Here is a 19,438-nt window from a genome sequence, read left to right on the forward strand (position 1 = left end):
ACAGTTCAGGATCCTGAACCCAAGAGTTTTGGAAAAGCAATGCTTCCAATCCACTGGCCTGGGAAATAATCCATGAAATAATACAGCTTTGTCACTGTCCTTGAAGTGCTACAGTCACATCTATTAAGGACCTAGAAAAGAAAGTTCTTGCCATCAAAGTCCTTAGCGCTGCCAAAGGGCTGAATATCAAAATCTGTTGTGATTTTATCAGTGAAAATGGCATTAAGAAGTTGTATTACCTGGCCAAAACACCCTAAGAACCATGGAAAGTTTCTAAATGACTTGTTGCTGAAGCCTTCCAAATATATGCTGAACTCCTTCAGAGTACAAGTTATCTTAGTTTTCTATTTTTATCCCCATTACTTAGCATACTGCATTGCACATAATTAAGTATTTATAAATGATTCATTCATTTGTTTAACTGGACAAATCTACCCCCCTGCCCTCTTGTTTTTTCTTAATTAACTCTACCAATATCAATCAATCAATCAACCAACATTTATTAGATGCCGACTATGATAGGCACTGTGCTAAGCACTGGGGATTCAAAAAGAGGCAAAAGATAGTCCCTGCCCTCCAGGAGCTTACATATGATAAGGGAGACAACATTTAAACAAATATATAAAAAGCAAGCTACATACAGGATAAATGAAAAATAATTCATATAGGAAAGGCACTGGAATTAAGAGGGATGAGGGAAGACTTCAAGTAAAATATGGGATTTTAGTTGGGACTTAAAGGAAGCCAGGGAGGTCAGTAGTCAGAGCAAAGGAAGGAGAGCATTCAAGGCATGTGGGACAGCCAGAGAAAATGCCCAGAGCTGAGAAATGTAGTGTGTTGTTCTTGGAACAGTCAGTATCACTGGATCAGAGCACATGTGGGGGAGTAAGGTGTAAGAAGGCTGGAAAGGTAAAAGGGGATAAGTTATAAAGGGTTTTCGATAGCAAAGAGAGGATTTTATATTTGATGCTGGAGAAAACAGGAAACCACTAGAGTTTACTGAGTAGGAGATGACATGATCAGACCTGTGTTTTAGGAAAATCACTTTAGTAGCTAAATGGAGGTGGTACAATCAGTTACCTCATGTGTAAAATGAACTGGAGAAGGAAATGACAAACCACTCCAGTATCTTTACCAAGAAAACCCCAAATGAGGTCACAAAAAGTCTGACATGACTTAAAAAGCAACTGAACAAAACAAAGCTAAAGGAAGGATGGACTGGAGGTGGAAGAGATTTGAGGGAGGCAGACCCACCAGCAGGCTATTATAATAATTAAAGCATAAGATGATGAGGGCCTGCACTAGAATGGTGACAGTGTCAGGAGAGAAGAGAGTGTATTCAAGAAATGCTGCAAAGGTAAAATCAACAGGCCTTGGTAACAACTTACGAGGTGAGAGAGTAAGGAATCCAGGATGACTCCTTTCATGAGTCTAAAGGACCTGGAAGATGGTGTTGCCCTCTACAGTAATAGCCTTCAAGTAAAATATGGGATTTAGGGGGGGGGGGGGGGAATAATGAGCTCTGTTTTGGATATACTGAGTTTAGGATAGCCAGTTTGAGATGTCTGAAAGGCAACTGGAGATGCGAGACTGGAGGTCAGTGGAGAGACTGGGGCAGGAAAGATAGATCTGAGAATTATCAACATAAAGATGGCAATTAAATGCATGGGAGCTGTTGAGATGACCAGGTGAAGCAGTGTAGAGGGAGAAGAGACGAGGGCACAGGAAAGAAGCCTGAGGGATACCTATGGTTAGTGGGTGTGATCCAGAAGATCAAGCAAAGGAGTTAAGAGAATAGGTCAGATAGAGAACCAAGAAGAGTAGTGCCCTGAAAACCTACAGAGAAGAGAATTTCAAGGAAGAGCGAGTGATCAATAGTGTCAAAGGCAGCAAAGAGGTCAAGGAGAACAAGGAATGAGAAAAAGTCACCGGCTTTGGCAACTAAGAGAACATTAGTAACTTTGGATAGAGTAGTTTCAATGGAATAAGGTTAGAATCCAGATTGCAAGGGGTCAAGAAGAAAGTGAGAGGAAAGAAAATAGAGACATTTGTTCTAGATGGCCTTTCCTAGGAGTTTAGCTACAAAGGGCAAGAGATCTGTGACAACAGTTAGTGGAGATGGAAGCATCAAGTGAGGGTTTTTTCAGGATGGGGGAGACACGGACATGTTTGTAGGCAGTAGAAAATAAGCCAGTAGAGAGGGAGAAATAGAGTATAAGTGAAAGAATGGGGATGATAGGAAGGCCATCTGTTGAAAAAGATGGGATGGAAGGGGAATGCTCAAACAAGAAGAGAGGTTAGCCTTGGTAAGGAGTAATGCCATTTCATCATGTGAGAGAGGGGTAAAGGAGGAGAGAGTGGCAGAAGGCAGACCTGAGTGATAGGAGAAAAGCAAGAGGGGAAAAATGGGAGTTCATGGTGAACTGCCCCCATTCTCAGCTGAGAGAGTCAGGGTAGGGGGAGCCATGAGAGGCTTGAGAAGGAAAGAAAAGATTCGGAAGAGACACTGCAGAGAGTGGAATAGTGAGTGAAGAGAAGTATGCCAGGACTATAAAATAGCACTGACAGCCTGGTTGAGGTTGTATGACAAATCTGTAGTGGACCCAGTCAGAACAGTTGCATAATTTTCTCCACCTTCATTCAGCAGCATATACGTAAGCACATCTGCAGTGAATGGTGGGAATGGTCCAAGACGATTGGCTGAGTGTAACCTTCTATCTGATAAGGGGACTAGGGATTCAAGAAAGGAGAGTGTATAGTTGAATTGGTTCACCAAGGAATCAAGATGTGGAGAAGAGGAGAATGACTAGTGCGGGAGAGACAGCCTGGGAGAGAACTGAAAGGGTCAAAGAATGGAGGCCATGGTGAGGATGAAGAGTAGTTATATAAGGGAAGATAGAGGGAGAGACAGTAGATTATGGTCAGACAAAGGGATTTCACAATTCTTGAACATGGAAGTGGTACATTTATGGGTGGTGGCAAGATCAAGAGTATGACTGTCTTTGTGTGTGGCTGAAGTGAAGTGGAGGAGTAGCCTATGGGAGATAAATAGGAACCGAGTAGTTAGGGTATTTGAGGAAGAATCAATACGTATATGGAAGTCTGCTAGTACGAGGACAGGAATTGGGAAGGAGAGAAAAACTGTAAGCCTCAAACTCACTGAGGAAGGAAGGGGAATGACCTAGGGATCTGCAGACATACAGCTACCAGGATTTTGATCAGGTAGTATACAGGAATCATATAAACCTCAAAGGAAGAGATGGAGGAAAGGGCAGGGCATGGAAATAGCAGTCAGAAGTAAGATGCATTCCAATTCCCCTACTTCAACCAGTGAGCCCAGGGCACTGAGTGAAGGTACAAAGTCAGGTTTCAGTAACAGCTAGTAGGTGTGTGAGAGGGAAAACTGAAAATGAAGGGAAGTTTGTTGTCTATTGTAATGGGCGTTCTAGAGGGCACAATAGAAGGGTTATGTGGAATTATGATGAAATTGTGGGGTGGGAGCATTGATGGGGATGGAAAAGAGGAATCAGGTGGTAGGTGGTAAGGAATGGGGTTATGGGGTTTGGATGAGGACCTACAGGAGTTCAGAGTCACTGGGATGGTGGATACGACCAGGTATAAGAATGCTGAGTGGAAGGTCCCACACTTGTACCATCAAAAGACAAGCAGAGGGGGCAGCTAGGTGGTGCAATGACTAGAGCACTGGCCCTGGAGGAGGACCTGAGTTCAAATCCGGCCTCAGACACTTAACACAAAAACTAGCCGTGTGACCTTGAGCAAGTCATTTAACCCCAATTGCCCTCCAAAAAGCCAAAAAAAAAAAAAAAAAGACAAGCAGAGAGGTCTGAAGTCAAAGGGAGACTTTTTTTTTTTTTTGCACAGAAGGTTCTCTACATCCCAGTTAATCTGGCAGAGGAGGTGGTAGATGCCTTGTGCTGGTACAGATGGAAGTGGTTGCTTTGGAGTATATGGAAAATACCGAGCTTGACCCTAAGCAGCTTTTCCTCAGAGACATGCTGCACTAAGCAGGAAATGGAAGACATCTATGGTATGAGGTCTTCTCACCTAACAATGCACATATTAAGGCTCTGAAGAAACACTTGTTTGTTTCTTCTCTTCCTATTAAAATGATAGCATTCCAACTAGTGCAGTGGACAGAGTGTTGGACTTAGAGTCAGGAAAATCTGAGTAGTAACTCTGCCTCAGGCATGTACTAGCAGTGTGGCTCTATGCAAGTTACATAACCTTCCTTAGCATAAGTTTCCCCATCAGTAAAATGTGAATAATAGCACCTACTTCTTAAGGTTGTTAGGATAAAATGACATAATATATGTAAAGCACTTTACAAACTTTAAAGAGTTATATAAATGTTAGATTATTATCATCATCATTATATAGTCCCTTCCAATTGCTCACATAAATTGACCTTTCTGGGATTTTTCTATATCTTTGTGTTTGTATTTTATGTTCCCACTCCACTTCGGTTTTTTCATCAGAAATGTTTTGAAGAATCCTATTCTATTAAAGATCAGGTTTTTTCCTCTAAAAACTTAGGTTTAGCTATGCTGGATAAGTTATTCTTGGTTATAAGCTTCTATCTTTTTGCCTTTTGATGGACTGTATTCCAAGAGTTCCTTCTCTATTTAGAAGCTGAGAGGTCTTGTGTGGTCCAAACTGCTGTTCTTGATACCTGAATTCCTTCTTTATAGATGCTTGCAATCTTTTTTCTTTGCAGTCAAAGATCTGGATTTGGACTAAAACATTTCTAGAATTTTTCCTTTTGGGGTTTATTTCTAGAAACAATTGGGGGATTTTTTTCTATCTTTATATATCTTCAATATCTTTATATATCAATAGGAATTTGTGATTTCTTTAACTATAGTGTCAATAAGTCAACAAGAATTCATTAAATGCTCAACACTACATTAAGTTCTGGGGATACAAAGGTAAAAACCTAGTTCAGTTTTTTTTTTTTTTTGTTTTTGAATCATGGTTTTCACAGTCCAGTGATTCTTAAATTCTCTCTCCTTGCCCTGTGTTCCAGGTCAGTTATTTCTGATAGCACATATATTTCCTTCTATTTTTGCAGTCTTTTAAGTTTTATTCTAGTATTTCTTACAGTTCCACAGAGTCATTGATTTGTTTGGCATTTAGTCTCCTTTTCATTCCTTCTTTGTGTTTCATCTTTTGATTCATTTCTTCTAGGCGTTCAATGTAACCCTTGTAGAAAATTCATTTTTTCCCTTTGAATTTGCAGTTGTTACAGAGTTACTCCTTTTTTAGGGGAGACCTACGGATTTCCAGTATTTTTTATGCTAGTTGGTACTTTCTTTGATTCATTCATTTCTCCACATTTAGTTCCTGAATTATGGCTCTGAACCAGGCCCAGGGTTCCATACATGGCTTGGTCTGACTCTTAAAGTCCCATGAGTTTCCATAAAAATCAGAACCTAGCCACACCCCACACCCCAATTCAGCCTCCTCCAGTCCTTCTGGATCTTTGAATTTCAGAACACTGGAGCTTCAGGGTTCTCTACAGTATCTCAGGACAGAGTGCTCAGCTCAGAAGGACCGTAAGCCTAGGAAAGGGTTGAGGAACCTGCAGCCTCGAGGCCACATATGGCCCTCTAGGTCCCCAAGTGCAGCCCTTTGCATCCAAACTTCACAGAACAAATCCCCCTAATAAAAGGATTTGCTCTGTGAAGTTCTATTTATTGTCAAATCCCTAGACTTCTACAATCTCCTCCAAGGGGCTTGCACACTCTGGGTGCCTCTGGCCAGAGCTTTCTTTGCAGGTCTCATGTATCTCCTAACCACTGTTACGGTGGAAAAGTCAGCTGGTTTGCCTGGACTGGCTCTAACTTTGCTGGCAGCTCCTTTTCCTGTTGCCTACTGTTCTCTGGATGACCTCATGCAAGTCTGGGGTGGAAAAAGTCACTTAACTCTAGTTTCTTATTAAACCTCATGATCAAAATTATTTGGTTAGGTGTGAATTTCAAGTTTTTACTGGAGTAATCATGCTGGAGCTGGGCAGTCTAACTGTTTTGCCAGACATATTCTATAGAAGATTTTTAATCATGATTTTAATAATGTAACCAGGCTCTCTCAAGCCTCAGGATACGCCCAATCCACCTGGCTAGCTTCAAAACACCAACAGATACACAAAAAGCATCATCTAGAACAAAGCTTAGCAATATTTTTGGTCTTTGGGGTCACTAAGCCTGATAGATTTAGGTGCTTCTAGCATTCCTAAAGTATATAAAGAAGAGAACTAATAAAGTAAGACAGAAAAGGGAAAGTAACTCTAAAAAATAATGTCAAGATAAAAGACAAAAGGAAGAAAAGCAAAAGAAAGGGAAAGATGCAGGTAGTGAAGAAATGAAAAGTATTACAAAGAACACCTCTACCCCATCCATAACTAGTTAATGGAACTGAAAACAAAAACACAGCATCCAAACAATCCTAATCATTTTTTGTTCAGAACAAAGTGCATACCTTGGGAAGACCCGAGCACGTAACTCCTTAACAAAAGTTCGTGTCCCAGCTTGTACTGGTTTGGAACCATCATCATTCTCTGTGTAGTCATGTCTGTGCCAATTCCTCCTCTTTTTCACTAGAATTTTTAAAAATAAAAATATTTTTTATAATTGAGAATCAAATAGCAAACAGATATGTAATAAATATATCTTCTGATCATTCACGACTTGCCTTGGCCAAACAATGCATCAACTAATGGTCAGTCTACTAGAAATGAGACTCACCATACTTTAAGCTGGTCCCCAGCCAAAAATACTTTATCATTAACTTCTTACTTTTTAAAATCAGTAGAATTTGCCTGAGTTTGGGCTCCACTACAATAGCTTTTAAGAAGCAAGGATCATTGAAGGCACAAGAATAAGACTTTAATTGTAAATCTGATCATTATGTCTGGCATACAGTTGACAATTAATGAATATTTGTTGGTGAAATGATAAAAAAAAAAATAACCAAACGGGTGGCTAGGTGGCGCAGTGAATAGAGCACTGGCCCTGGAATCAGGACGACCTGAGTTCAAATGCGACCTCAGACACTTTAACACAAAAACTAGCTGTGTGACCTTGGGCAAGTCACTTAACCCCAAATGTCCCTCCCAAAAAAAAGGCCAAAAAAAAAATAACCAAACAATAAGCACAATGGACACTTACATTCTCTACATCTTTTAGTCAACTGAATGATGTAGTCCTGTGGAATATCCCTTGTAATACCCTCAGTAAGGATGTATTTTGTGTGTGCAGAGGTTTCTCATAAAAAACTTTATACACATGGGAAAGTAAGCATATAGACCAGTAGTTGTTGATGCTCTCTCAGTTGCCTTTTTCAGTATTAATAAGGTCCACAATTTCATGTTAATTTGAAATTAATTTTTCTCCTAAACATTAACAAATTACAATGAAATTTCCCTATTTTCAAAAATATAAAATCGACCTTTCCTTAACACAAATATTCTGTTGGATACATACATAAATAAAGATAAAAGCAGCAAGCTGAAGACATAGAGAGTAGAGATGGAGCTACTGAGGAAATTCTGGAATTACTCCTAGAGTGTAAAATATTCAGTATTGTCCTCTACAAAGAGGAACACCTGGAGTCATCACCATCTATTTGGAATTTCCTCTTATTTGAGAACTTTATACCGGAACATTTTCCACGTAAATATCTTTGCAAGCATATGTCATTGCTTTCTGCCTTTTGAGATGCTAATCTTCAAAAGGGTCACAGCACAATTTACAAGTGAATATAGTTTTTAAAAGGAGAGAGATCCTGCTTTGGTTTCAGTTTGACGAATGCTGCCAAGCAGACTGTCTTATAGGCTGAAAGGTGAATTAGGCACCATGTCGTCTGAATAGCACCTAACAATAAGAAAATGCTAGGTACAATAAGGATATACCAACACCAAGAAAAGAAATAAAGGGGAAGTTCCCCAATGGGACAACTAAAATCTTTTAACTCATCAAGAGAGCAGAAGCAAGGAGAACAGAGTAAAAGCTGATTCTATATAAAGGAAATACTGCTAGATCTTGGAAATTTCTGGACTGTTACAAAATAAATGGTCAGTTGCACTGATCTTTGCACATGGAATGGTGAGAAAGAAGATGCCATATCATAATGGGAAAGACAGAACCTGAGGAAAAGAAAGACAGAGGGGCTACCATGGAAATCAAAAAGCTCTAGAACTTTGAAAGTTCCCTCCAGATCCTTAATATTTAAATAATTCTTATACTGAATTAAATGTTTTCTATGACTTAGAGATGTTATGAGTAAAAGAACATGTTGTTGATACTGACTGGTAACTGATTATTTTAAACAGATTTTATTGATATCCTTGGTTTTCACACTGCCTACAGTTTTTAATTAATCAACATTTATTAAGCACATACTATGGGTCAGGTGATATCACTAGTATGCTGGTGATAAGGTTACAAAAAGAATGAACCAGTCTCTACTTACAATCACAGTCACAATAAGCTTATAATGAGAGGGAAACAACAAGTATGCATAAAAAACACAGACAGCATAAATAGAAAACTAATACATACAAATACACACACAGAGTGTAGTGAAATACAAGATTGTAAAGGAGTGCAATAGGAGGAATCAGAAAAGTCAATACAAAAGATAGTACCTGAGCTGCATCTTAAAGGAAGAGAGGAAGAGGGGTATATTTTATGAGGCAAAGATAAGGAAAGAGTATGTTCCCAGGGATGGGAACCAGCCAATATAAAGCACAGAGATAGGAAATGTAATTTATGTGAAGAATAGTGAGAGGGTCAGTTTGGCTGGATCACAGATTAGGGGGTGAGGGAAGGAGATGAGAGAACACCCAGTGTGGCTGGAAAGGTAGGCTGGTAGCAGCTTGTATAAGGCTTTAAAAACTAAACAAGAAGTTTACATTTTATTCTACAGTCAAGAGAAAGTCACTGGGGTTGGCTGAGTAGAGGAATGACATGATGGTATCTGTGCTAAACGAAAATTGCTTACGTAAAATTATGTAGAATTAAATGGACTGAGGAGAGACTTGACACAAGTAGACCAATCAGGAGGCAGTTGCAATAATAAAAGTGAAAGCTGAGGAGGGCCTGAACTAAGGTAGTAGCTGTGAGAGTAGAGAGAAGCCAGATACAAGAGATGTGGGTTGGGTAGAAATGGCAAAATTTTGCAATTGACTGGATAGGAGGCTTGAGGAGAGTAAGGAGCTGAGGATGATACCAAAATTATGAAACTGAGATACAAAGGATATCAATATCTTTGAGAGAAATAGGAAACTTTGGAAGAGGGGAGGATTTGGAAAAAAGATACTGAGTTCTATTTTAGACATAAGGATGTCTCTGGGACATACTGTTTGAATGTCCAATAAGCAAAATGGTCATACAGGACTGAACCTCAGGGGAGAGATTGGGACTGGACACGACCTGGGAGTCATTTGCATACAGATGATAGTTAAACCCAGAGGAGCTAAGGAGGTTACCAAGAGAGAGTAGAGAGAGAGGAGAAGGTCCAACACAGAACTTTTGGGGAAACAATGAGAATTAATGGATGTAATTGGATTGTGAGCCAGAAAAGGAAACTGAAGTATCTAGGAGGAGAGGGCAGTAAACAGAGAGTAGTAAATATTATCAAGAGAAGCAAATTAGATGAAAAGGATTAAGACTGAGAAAAGACCATCAGATTTGGCAATTGTCAATAGTAGTGCTACCATGTGCCACTTACTCTGCTAAGTGCAGGGGATACACACATACACACACACACACACACACACACCCTGCCCTCAAGGCACTTACAATCTAATGGGGGAAGACAACACACAAAAGAAAGCTGAAAGGGAAACAGGGGCAATTATCCAGCACAGGGGCAAGGTGGAAGTCAAAGAAGTCTAAAATGGGTGCTGCCAAAGAATTCAAAGAGGTCCCAAATGAATGCAGCCAGATGAGAAATAAAATGTCAGAGATGTCTGTCCTGTCCCCTCTCCTTAAAGTGGAGGAATTTATGGCTCCACCCTCCCACCAGAAATGTAGATGGTAGGAAGTGTAAGTAACAAGACTTATTGGATTTTGCAAGATGACAAGATTTCCCAAAGATAAGTTTACTGGGGAGCAAGATGGAGAAGTCCCAAATGAGTGAAGCTAGGTGAAAAATAAGATGTCTAAGGAAATGATTAGTAATTTTGGAGAGAATAGATTTGGTGCCAGATTGTAAAGAGTTATGCAATGAGAAGAGAAGAAGAGGCAGCAAGTTTAAACACCTTTTTCAAAGAGTTTGGCAGAGGAAGGGGGAAGAGATATAAGATGACAGATCTCTGTAGGGTCTAGTGAGGATTTTGGGTTTTTTTTTTTCAAAGGATATGGAAGACTCAGGAATGTTTGAATGCAGTAGGGAAGAAACCAGTAGATAGGGAGAGGTTAAAGATTTGAGAAAAAAGGGAGATGAATGAGAATATAATATGCTAGAGAGATGGGAGGGGAACATAACAAAAGCTAAATGAGTAAATGGGGGAGACTTTGAAAGAAGAATCACCCCTTTGTCAGAGACTGGGAGAGAAGAGGGAAGAATGGGGAATGATTTCAAGGATTTTGAGATGAAGCAGATGGAAAAGAGTGAGTTCATGCTAAACAGCTTCAATTTTTTCAGGAAAGTAAGAGGCAACGTCTTCAGCTGATAGAGAATGGGAAAGGAAGAGATGTGGAGAGAGGGTCTTCAGAAGCAAAGAAGTTTGAAACAGCTTCTATAGGGGACATCTTGATGAGGGCAAAGAACAGGTACAGAAGGAGTAAAAGATAGACAAGCGTATAATCAAAGGAGATTATAGCCAGATTGTCCAGAGTTTCTAATGAGGGAAGTGTAATACTTGTGAATAATGGTTAAGATCTAGTGGGCAACTATCCTTATGGTAGAATGAAGGAGTAGGACATGGGACATTTAAGGAGGTTAAAAAAAAAGAGGTTAAAGGCAGCTAGGTGGCACAGTGAATAAAGCACCGGCCCTAGAGTCAGGAGGACCTGAGTTCAAATTTGACCTCAGACACTTAATATTTACTAGCCGTGGGACCTTAGGCAAGTCACTTAGCCCCAATTGTCCTGCCTTCCTCCTTTAAAAAAAAAAGAAAAAGAAAAAAGAGGTGAGGAAGTCTGAAGGAAAAATATTAAAGACCCCTTGTATAAGAGCAGGAGTTGGAGAGGATAGGAATAGAAGTGCTGAACTCCTTGAGAAAGGAGGGAGAATACCTTATATATACTACAGCTACCATCATTTTTACTGGGTAGAAAATTTTGAATGCATGCACTTAAAAAAGAAAAAGCTACTGAGTAAAGGAGGCAAAGGGAAAGTATAGAAGTGATAATGAGGAGTAAGGAAGTGTTCAGATTCCCTCACCAGTATGGCCTACCTGTAGCCTTCTCCATCTCCTTCCAAGAAAGGCAATCCCTTATAACCAAGACTTTTTTTTTAAATAAAGAAAAGAGGAAGGGGGGGATCAAATAAATCAAAAAACTCCCAACAAGAAGCAAAACTTTGTCTAACAATGAAGATCTGCAACTTCTCTACTGATGAGGTATGGGCTCTGGGAGCCCCCTCCAGCTCTGCTTGAGTCCTTGAGGTACAGGCTCTGGGAACCTCCCTTGGACTCTTGATTAAATCATTCCATATGATGAGGCATTTGCATGAGTCAATAAGCCTTACATTGTGGCTGAGCCCAAGCCTCTGTTACTAGACTTCCCACCAAGAAAGATACAAAATCTTTCTGTATATAAGATCCATATTGCCTCCATGAAGTGGCTGAGATTAATCTAGCACAGATTTACCCTGTGTCAGATTATTCTGGTCAGCTTGTGTTGACAAGTGTCACAAATACTTAGGCTCCTTAAGAGTCTGCCCAGTATGGCGAATCTTCAATAAACTTTGCTTTAATTTAGTTGAGAGAAGACTTCAGTCAAATATTCATTTGGCAAGACCCAGCATGTTGATATTTTGGGGTCTCGAGCACCCCAAAACTCTAAAACTCAACACATCTCTAGATGTTTTTGTTTGTTTTGTTTTTCTTAAAAGGCATGGAAACTGTCCTCAAGACTTAATCTGCTCATATGGAGAACTAAGGAACTTAAACCATTGACCCATCCTGGTCACATAAGTACAAAAAAGGCCAGAGACCCTTTGAGAAACTTCAACTATTACTTTAAACATCTGACCTTAGACCATCACAAGAGAGATAAAGGCAAGAAATCTGCACTCAACAGAAGCAATCCTTAATATACTTAATAAAAATTATTTTCCTTAATAAAGGGTCCTTAATATTCAACAATTTCTTTCTTTCCTCTGCTATAGTTAAATGAACCTTCTCTGTTAACTGCTAAATAATCTGCAAATGTCTTATTTTGTTCCAATACTGGTCAGAGGCCTGGCCTATAATGGACATTATATATAAAGTAAGCAAAAAAAAAAACCTTCTGAGCACCAAATAGGTGTCACAAAACCTCCAAAAGGACAGGTGAACTACTCTGAAATGTTCCACAAGACAAATGATTAGAAAACAAGGCATCATATTTACAACCAACAAAACAGTGACAGCAATTGAAACTGACAATTGACTTCAGAGAGAGGAGACAGTAGAACTACTATTTTAAAAGCAATACATTCCAGAGCCTTTGAGTATAGAGATAGGCAGCCACTGTGCTACTTCAACACATAAGGGTCTGGAGTGAAAGCCACTTTGAACAAAGTTGGCATAGAGATGGTGTAAAATGAGAGGTATTCTGTTTTCCTAAGCACTACATGGCGGCTCAGGAATATGCAACAGCAATGCTTTTTTTAAGTACAGGTATATTTAAAAATAGAAATGACAAGAATTTAAGTTTTCTCTGTCCTCCCATGCCTTATCTATACAGCCAGGACACACCAAAATTTTGCTTGCCCTGTCTGTTTACTTATTAAGTTAACTTCATGGTGAACTACAAAGGAATGGAGTGATTTAACTCCAATTCCCCACTACTAGAAGCTAGTGGGAATGTCAGAGGTAATTCTCTCTTATGCAGTAATAACTATCATAAGTATATCATTTGAAGCCAATATATGCTTAAAAATAAGAACTACCATCACCTATGATTAGTGAAATCTAGCTAGCTCTACCAAGGCCATGGTGATGTTGGCACCAGGTCTCCACAAAGGCTGATCGTTACATAGCAAATGGTCAGCCTTTGTATGGTTGGGCAAGAGTCTTATCTTGAGAGACATAAGAGCAGCACTCCTGTGAGTCTTGAGGGTAAGGAAGCCAAACTTAGCTTATGAGGACGGGCAGAGGAAAAGAATAACATCCAATATAATATGGCCCTTGTTTAGCTCCTCTATCATTTCTATGTAAAAAACCAAAATCTGTGACAAAATTTCAGCATATCACTGAAACACATTTCCTTCACAGATAGCAGTACTGCAATTTACTCTTGAGTACATCACGTATTACATTAGAGTTTAATAAGTTGTCATCATGTCAACTGAATCATCAAGAAAATGCTAAATTAGATTTAATAAATAGGTATTCTCCAACATACAAATAAGTTACATTCCAAAAGTCTGATTCTAAATTGCCTATTTAGACTCTGTATACATTTTCACATAAAAGACATTATAACTTGTAGGTAAATTTTCCAGACTAGCTAAATACCCATATTTAATCATTACTATCATGGGAATATTAGTCCACAGAGGAATGGTTTTTATTACTTAGGGGAAAAAAAATTATATAACATAGTCACACCCTTTTTAAAAATTCAGTTAATAACAGAAAATGAAGCAAAATTACATATAAAGCGCTATGGAACAGAGTTTCTGAAAAACTACAAAGAATCCTAAATTATATTGTCATATCCATAAAAATACTATAGATTCATCTTTAAATCAAACCATGGAACAAAATATATTTGGGTACTAGCAATCTACAGTTCCTATGGGGAGGGGGGGTTGGTACAATGAAAAATAATGACCATAATTCTGAGTGTACCTTGTAGTCTAAATTTTTTTTTTGCCTTTTTTTGGAGGGCAATTGGGGTTAAATGACTTGCCCAAGGTCACACAGCTAGTTTTTGTGTTTAGTGTCTGAGGCCAAATTTGAACTCAGGTCCTCCTCACTCCAGGGCCAGTGCTCTATTCATTGTGCCACCTAAGTAGTCTAAATTTTTAAGGAAAAAAAAGTGACATTAAATAATTCAGAAGTGTTTATCAGTACATTTTTATTGTACATGTGTAATGGGAATAGGGATTTGAAGATTTTCCCTGCCCCTTAATAGACCTAAGGGGAAGTTTGAAGACCTCCCATGCTATGAAGACAAATTCTGCCCCCTAGAGCCCACAGGAACATTCCCTACTGTGAAGATAATCTCTGCCCCCTGATAGGCTGAATACAGTCACATGGAGCCTCTGGTGGGAAGAATTTGATGAGAAGCAGAGCCTACAAGAAGCTGGTAGAGAGCTAGCCTGACAGTTGTTGACAGCTGGGAACAGTTGGGGACAAAGGAGCTCAGGCAAGGAGACAGAGTTTTTTGAGTAAATACTGATCTTGTATTGATTTGTGGGAAAGCTGAAGGATACTGTGGCTCTCAGCATCATTATGGCTTCTGAATATCTTTGGCACTATGATGGAATCGGCTTACACCAGTGGGTTGGGGATTCGGTTTTCTGGTGTTTAAACAAATCCTTCAGCTTTATCCTCTATCTGGAGAGTCTGGTATTTTGCGATCAAACATCATGTGATACTTATAGTCACGGTCTTTATCGTGATCATGGGTGCTGTAAATATTGCATTGGTGTTACAACATGTTAGCTAAATAGTTATTTTTCTACTAAAAATATAAAGCTACACCCCAAAACAAAATTTTGTTTAAAGGATTATAGTTTGGCTTTATTGGGAAACAAAAACATTACATATTCTGTAAGTTATCACAAATATTTCGAAAAAAGAACATTTTTAATTTGTAAAATGATTAAATAATTGGATTCAGTAACAAAATCTGAACATAATTTTCACTTTGTTTTGACAATTAATAACTTGAAGACACAAATTTCCTGACCTAGAAACAATTTAATAATAGATTTAGAACTTATTCCTAATATTTCCTGAAAAACATTTTTTTGTAGAAGTACATGACAACATAACTGGTCAAAATGCAGTGTTATCACATATCCTGCATTGACATTAGTTTGCACATCTAATACTTACTTAAGGAAGATCCATGGAGAACTGCACAATTGGGACAGTGATAGAGGTCAATATCAACAGCATGATGTTCTTCTACTCTAACACAGCTAAGATAGAAAGAAAAAAATAAAATTCAGAATTGAATAATGAAATTGAAATTGAAAAACTGAAAATAAATTTAAAAGAAAGTTGCATCAAACACTATGTACTGCAAGGTTTAGTCTTATAAATTTAAAATTAAAATTACCAACAATTTGGTAATATACAAACACACACATTCTACCTCTACTGACAGAACATGCCAAAATTATATTCCACTTGCCTGATTATCCACTATGCAAACGTCAAGAGAAACTCCAAAGGATCAAGAGTAACTCAACATTAATTCCACACTATCAAAAGCTAGTAGAAATGTCAGGAGTAATTCTTCTTTTTTTTGTAAATAGTATTTTACTTTTTCCAATTACATATAAAGATATTTCAACATTCATTCTTTATAAGATTTTGAGTTTCAAATTTTTCTCCCTCCCTCGCCAAGACAGCAAGCAATATGATATAGGTTATACACATGCAATCATGTAAAACCTATTTCCACATTAGTCATGTTGTGAAAGAAGAATCAGAACTAAAGGGGAAAACCACAAAAAAAAAAAAAGTGAAAACAGTTTGCTTTGATCTGCATTCAGACTCTATCAGTTCTTTCTCTGGATGTGGATAGCCTTTTCCATCATGAGTCTTTTGGAACTGTCTTGGATCATTGCGTTGCTGAGAAGAGCTAAGTTAATCATAGTTGATCATCACACAATGTTACTGTTACTGTGTACAATGTTTTTCTGGTTCTGTTTACTTCACTCAGCATCAGTTCATGTGAGTCGAGTCTTTCCAGGTTTTTCTGAAATCTGTTTGCTTCTCATTTCTTATTGCACAATAGATTCCATTATATTCATATACCACAGTTTGTTCATCCACTCCCCATTTGATGGGAATCTCCTCAATTTCCAATTCTTTGTCACCATAAAAAGAGCTGCTATGGATATTTTTGAACAGGTAGGTCCTTTTCCCTTTTTATGATCTCCCTGGGCTACAGACCTAGTAGTGATATTGCTGGATCAAAGGATATGCACAGTTCGATTGCCCTTTGTTCCAAATTGTTCTCCAGAATGGTTGGATCAGTTCACCACTCCACCAAAATGCATTAGTGTCCCAATTTTCCCACATCTTCTCCAACATTTGTCTTTTTCCTTTTCTGCCATATTAACCAATCTGATAGTTGTGAGGTGGTACCTCAGACTTGTTTTAATTTGCATTTCTCCAATCAATAGTGATTTAGAGCAAGTAATTCTGTCTTAAATCACAGTACCTCCAAAATCAGTCACTGAAATCACTGTATAAACTTTAAAAGAGCTAAGTCAAGTTATCCTGGCATAGAAGAATATTTTAACTCTACTCATTTTCATTTCATTTAGTAAAATCATGTTTCATGTAAGGGTTGGCCTAGATAACCCATTCAACTCTGAGGCTCTATAATTCTGTGTCCAAGCCCAATTTTTAATCACCACTGGTAACTGAGTAATTTATTTCCTTGAGTACATAATACCAATGACAATAATCTCCCCTATTGATTATTGGCATCAACACAGACAACAATTAACACTTTTAATTAGGATAATTTTTAAATTCTGAAATATATAATTATACATACTAGAAAACTGCTTAATATTTTTAATCATCATAACAACTTAGTGAGGATACTTTGGTAGAAATAAACTTTATAGAAAAAATAAAGACTAAAGAATTTATAAATCAATGATTAATAACAGATTGTTTCATTTTTTTGTCTTCATATCCCAGTATCTACTAAAGCACCCGGCACATAATACACATCAATCTATAATCTGTACATGATTATTGAGTTGAATGCTAAATTATATAATAAAAGCTACAAAACTTCACAACCTGTGATCTAGTGGTTCCATTACTACAACTGTACCCTAAGCATATCAAAGTTATTTTTTTTAATGTTGAGAACAGTATTACGCATAAAAGACAAAAATCAGAAACAGCTAACATGTCCAATAACTAGCCAAATTTGGGTATATTAAAAAATGGAAGATGACTGTTGCCATAAGAAATTATAAATGGCATGTCCAAAGAACACAAAGAAACATAGAAAGACATGATATGATGCAAAGTAAAGCAGAAGCAGAATATACAAACTTGACTGCAACTAAATAAAAATAAGAGCAAAACAACAAAATTTGGAAAAATACAAAAGGAAAAAGTTCAGAAGAGTATAAAGAAGCAAAGAGCATGTTTTTGCTACTTTCCACTAAAGTCAGCTGATATTTTAAAACACATAAAATAACTAAAGTTTATCATTTCACATAGAATATTTCTGTACATTTGGTTTACCTTCTTGGTTCCCAATTCATCTATTTGGGCTATCAAATCTAGAATAATTTTTTTTAATGCTAAAAGAAAAAAAAAGCATCATTGTCTAGTGGAGATTTTAAGATGAGGCATATAAATACATATCTAAATGAACAAGGAATTTATAATTTTGAGGGGTTTTGGAGGGGAGGAGGGGGGAAGGAATGGCAATTGGGGTCCAGTTGCCCAAGGTCACGTCTGAGGCTAAATTTGAACTCAGGTCCTCTGGACTCCAGGGCCTGCGTTGTATTCACTGAGCCACCTAGCCGCCCCAAGGGTTTGTTTTGTTTTTTTTAAAGGAATCAACTAAATCTAAATGCTATAACCGAAGATTAAAGCACAGGATTACTAAGAACAATCACTTTAAACACTTTAAAAACTGAAATTTTTATGTCCCCCAAGGACTTAGATGCTCTTTCAAAAGTAGCCAGTGTGGAAAAATATTTCACACTATAACCAATCTAGAAATAATAATCCTCTCAAACTTATCGAGGAAGGTTGGGCAACTTGACATGTGTGCGTTGACAATGACACATTTACAACTTTTTAATTTAACAGATCTGGTCAGAGCCTGTGCTCCACTAGTATTTCTTTCTCAATAACCCAGGATCACTTTCATACTGTAATGAGGCATCAGAGCAGGATGCTAGTGGAGATAACAGCTGCTAGAAATAGAAAAATTTGTACACATTAATCTAGCCAAGTTACTGATAGAGCAGGATAGCCAATGAATAATCTCTCTATATGCCACATTCAGCACCCCTAACACTTCCTAACAACAGTTCAGCAAAACCAACTTATCAGAAGATACTTGCTGTCTATTCAACCCTAGTCCTCTCGACTTTCTATAGAGAGGAAGTGTCCTTCATTATCTATTTTCCTGTACAAGATTTGTCATTCCAATTAATCTGAGTTCAGCTACCTTTCATTATACTTTTCATTAACATTACAGGAATCATTTATAAAGTTCTGGTTACTTCATTCTGTACCAGTTTACACAAGTACTTCCATGTATCTCAGAATTATTCATATAGTATTTCTTAAAAGAATAAGAGTACTCCCTTACATTGCTATACCACAACTTACATCCTCTACTGATGGACACCCACTCCATTTCCAACTTTCTGCTACCACAACAATTGCAGGTATTAATATTTGGGGATATGTGAGATCCTTTGAGTAACATCCTTAGGATAAACGCCCAGTACTAAGACTACTGGATGAAAGGGTAGATACTCTATCATCAGTTTTAGAATACAGACTAACATATGTCTCAGTGGACAAAGACTTTTTAAATATTTCTGAGGATAATGATTTTATAAGTATCTTAATATAAAAATAAATACTTTAAGTCAACTCAACATCTTCCTAAAGGTCCAAAGAAAAGTAAAAGCAGTTATAAAACCTGTACATCTACTCATATTGCAGGGTTTGGGTTTTTTTTTTAAAAGGAGAAACAAGAAGAATACAAAGAATAAAAAGAGTCACACAAATTTCATAGTAAAACCTAATGGCACAGAATAACAACTTCCTGAGAGTTCACTGAAAGTGAAAAGAGTATTTTCAAAAAATGATAATAACTAAGATATTAAAGTACACAAAAGCAAAGTAATAACTCACATTTCTGTAACATTTTAAAGTTTATGAAATACTTTCCTCACAACAATCATACAAATTAAGTGGGCAAAAGTATTACTTTCATTTTATAGACAAGTTACCCTAAGGCACAGAAAAATTAAATGTCTTTAAGGTTACACAGCTAAGGGGCGGCTAGGTAGCACATGAGTAAAG

General features: G+C 37.7%; 1 protein-coding gene across 2 annotated transcripts in view; it reads right to left on the reverse strand.

The window, feature by feature from the left end:
* The window catches only part of KDM7A (lysine demethylase 7A), a 107,249-nt gene that overhangs the window by 67,699 nt on the left and 20,112 nt on the right, over window positions 1-19,438 (reverse strand). For both annotated transcript variants that reach the window (XM_069087349.1, XM_069087350.1), the window contains exons 2-3: window positions 15,239-15,324; window positions 6,496-6,613 (exon numbers count right to left, since the gene is read on the reverse strand). In XM_069087349.1, coding sequence (XP_068943450.1) covers window positions 6,496-6,613; window positions 15,239-15,324 — 204 coding nt within the window. The remainder of the gene's footprint in view (window positions 1-6,495; window positions 6,614-15,238; window positions 15,325-19,438) is intronic.

The sequence above is a fragment of the Petaurus breviceps genome, unplaced genomic scaffold (assembly GCF_028583685.1).
Source record: "Petaurus breviceps papuanus isolate PSGF00001 unplaced genomic scaffold, PetGlider_PUasm1.0 181, whole genome shotgun sequence".
Classification (NCBI taxonomy): Eukaryota; Metazoa; Chordata; class Mammalia; order Diprotodontia; family Petauridae; genus Petaurus; species Petaurus breviceps.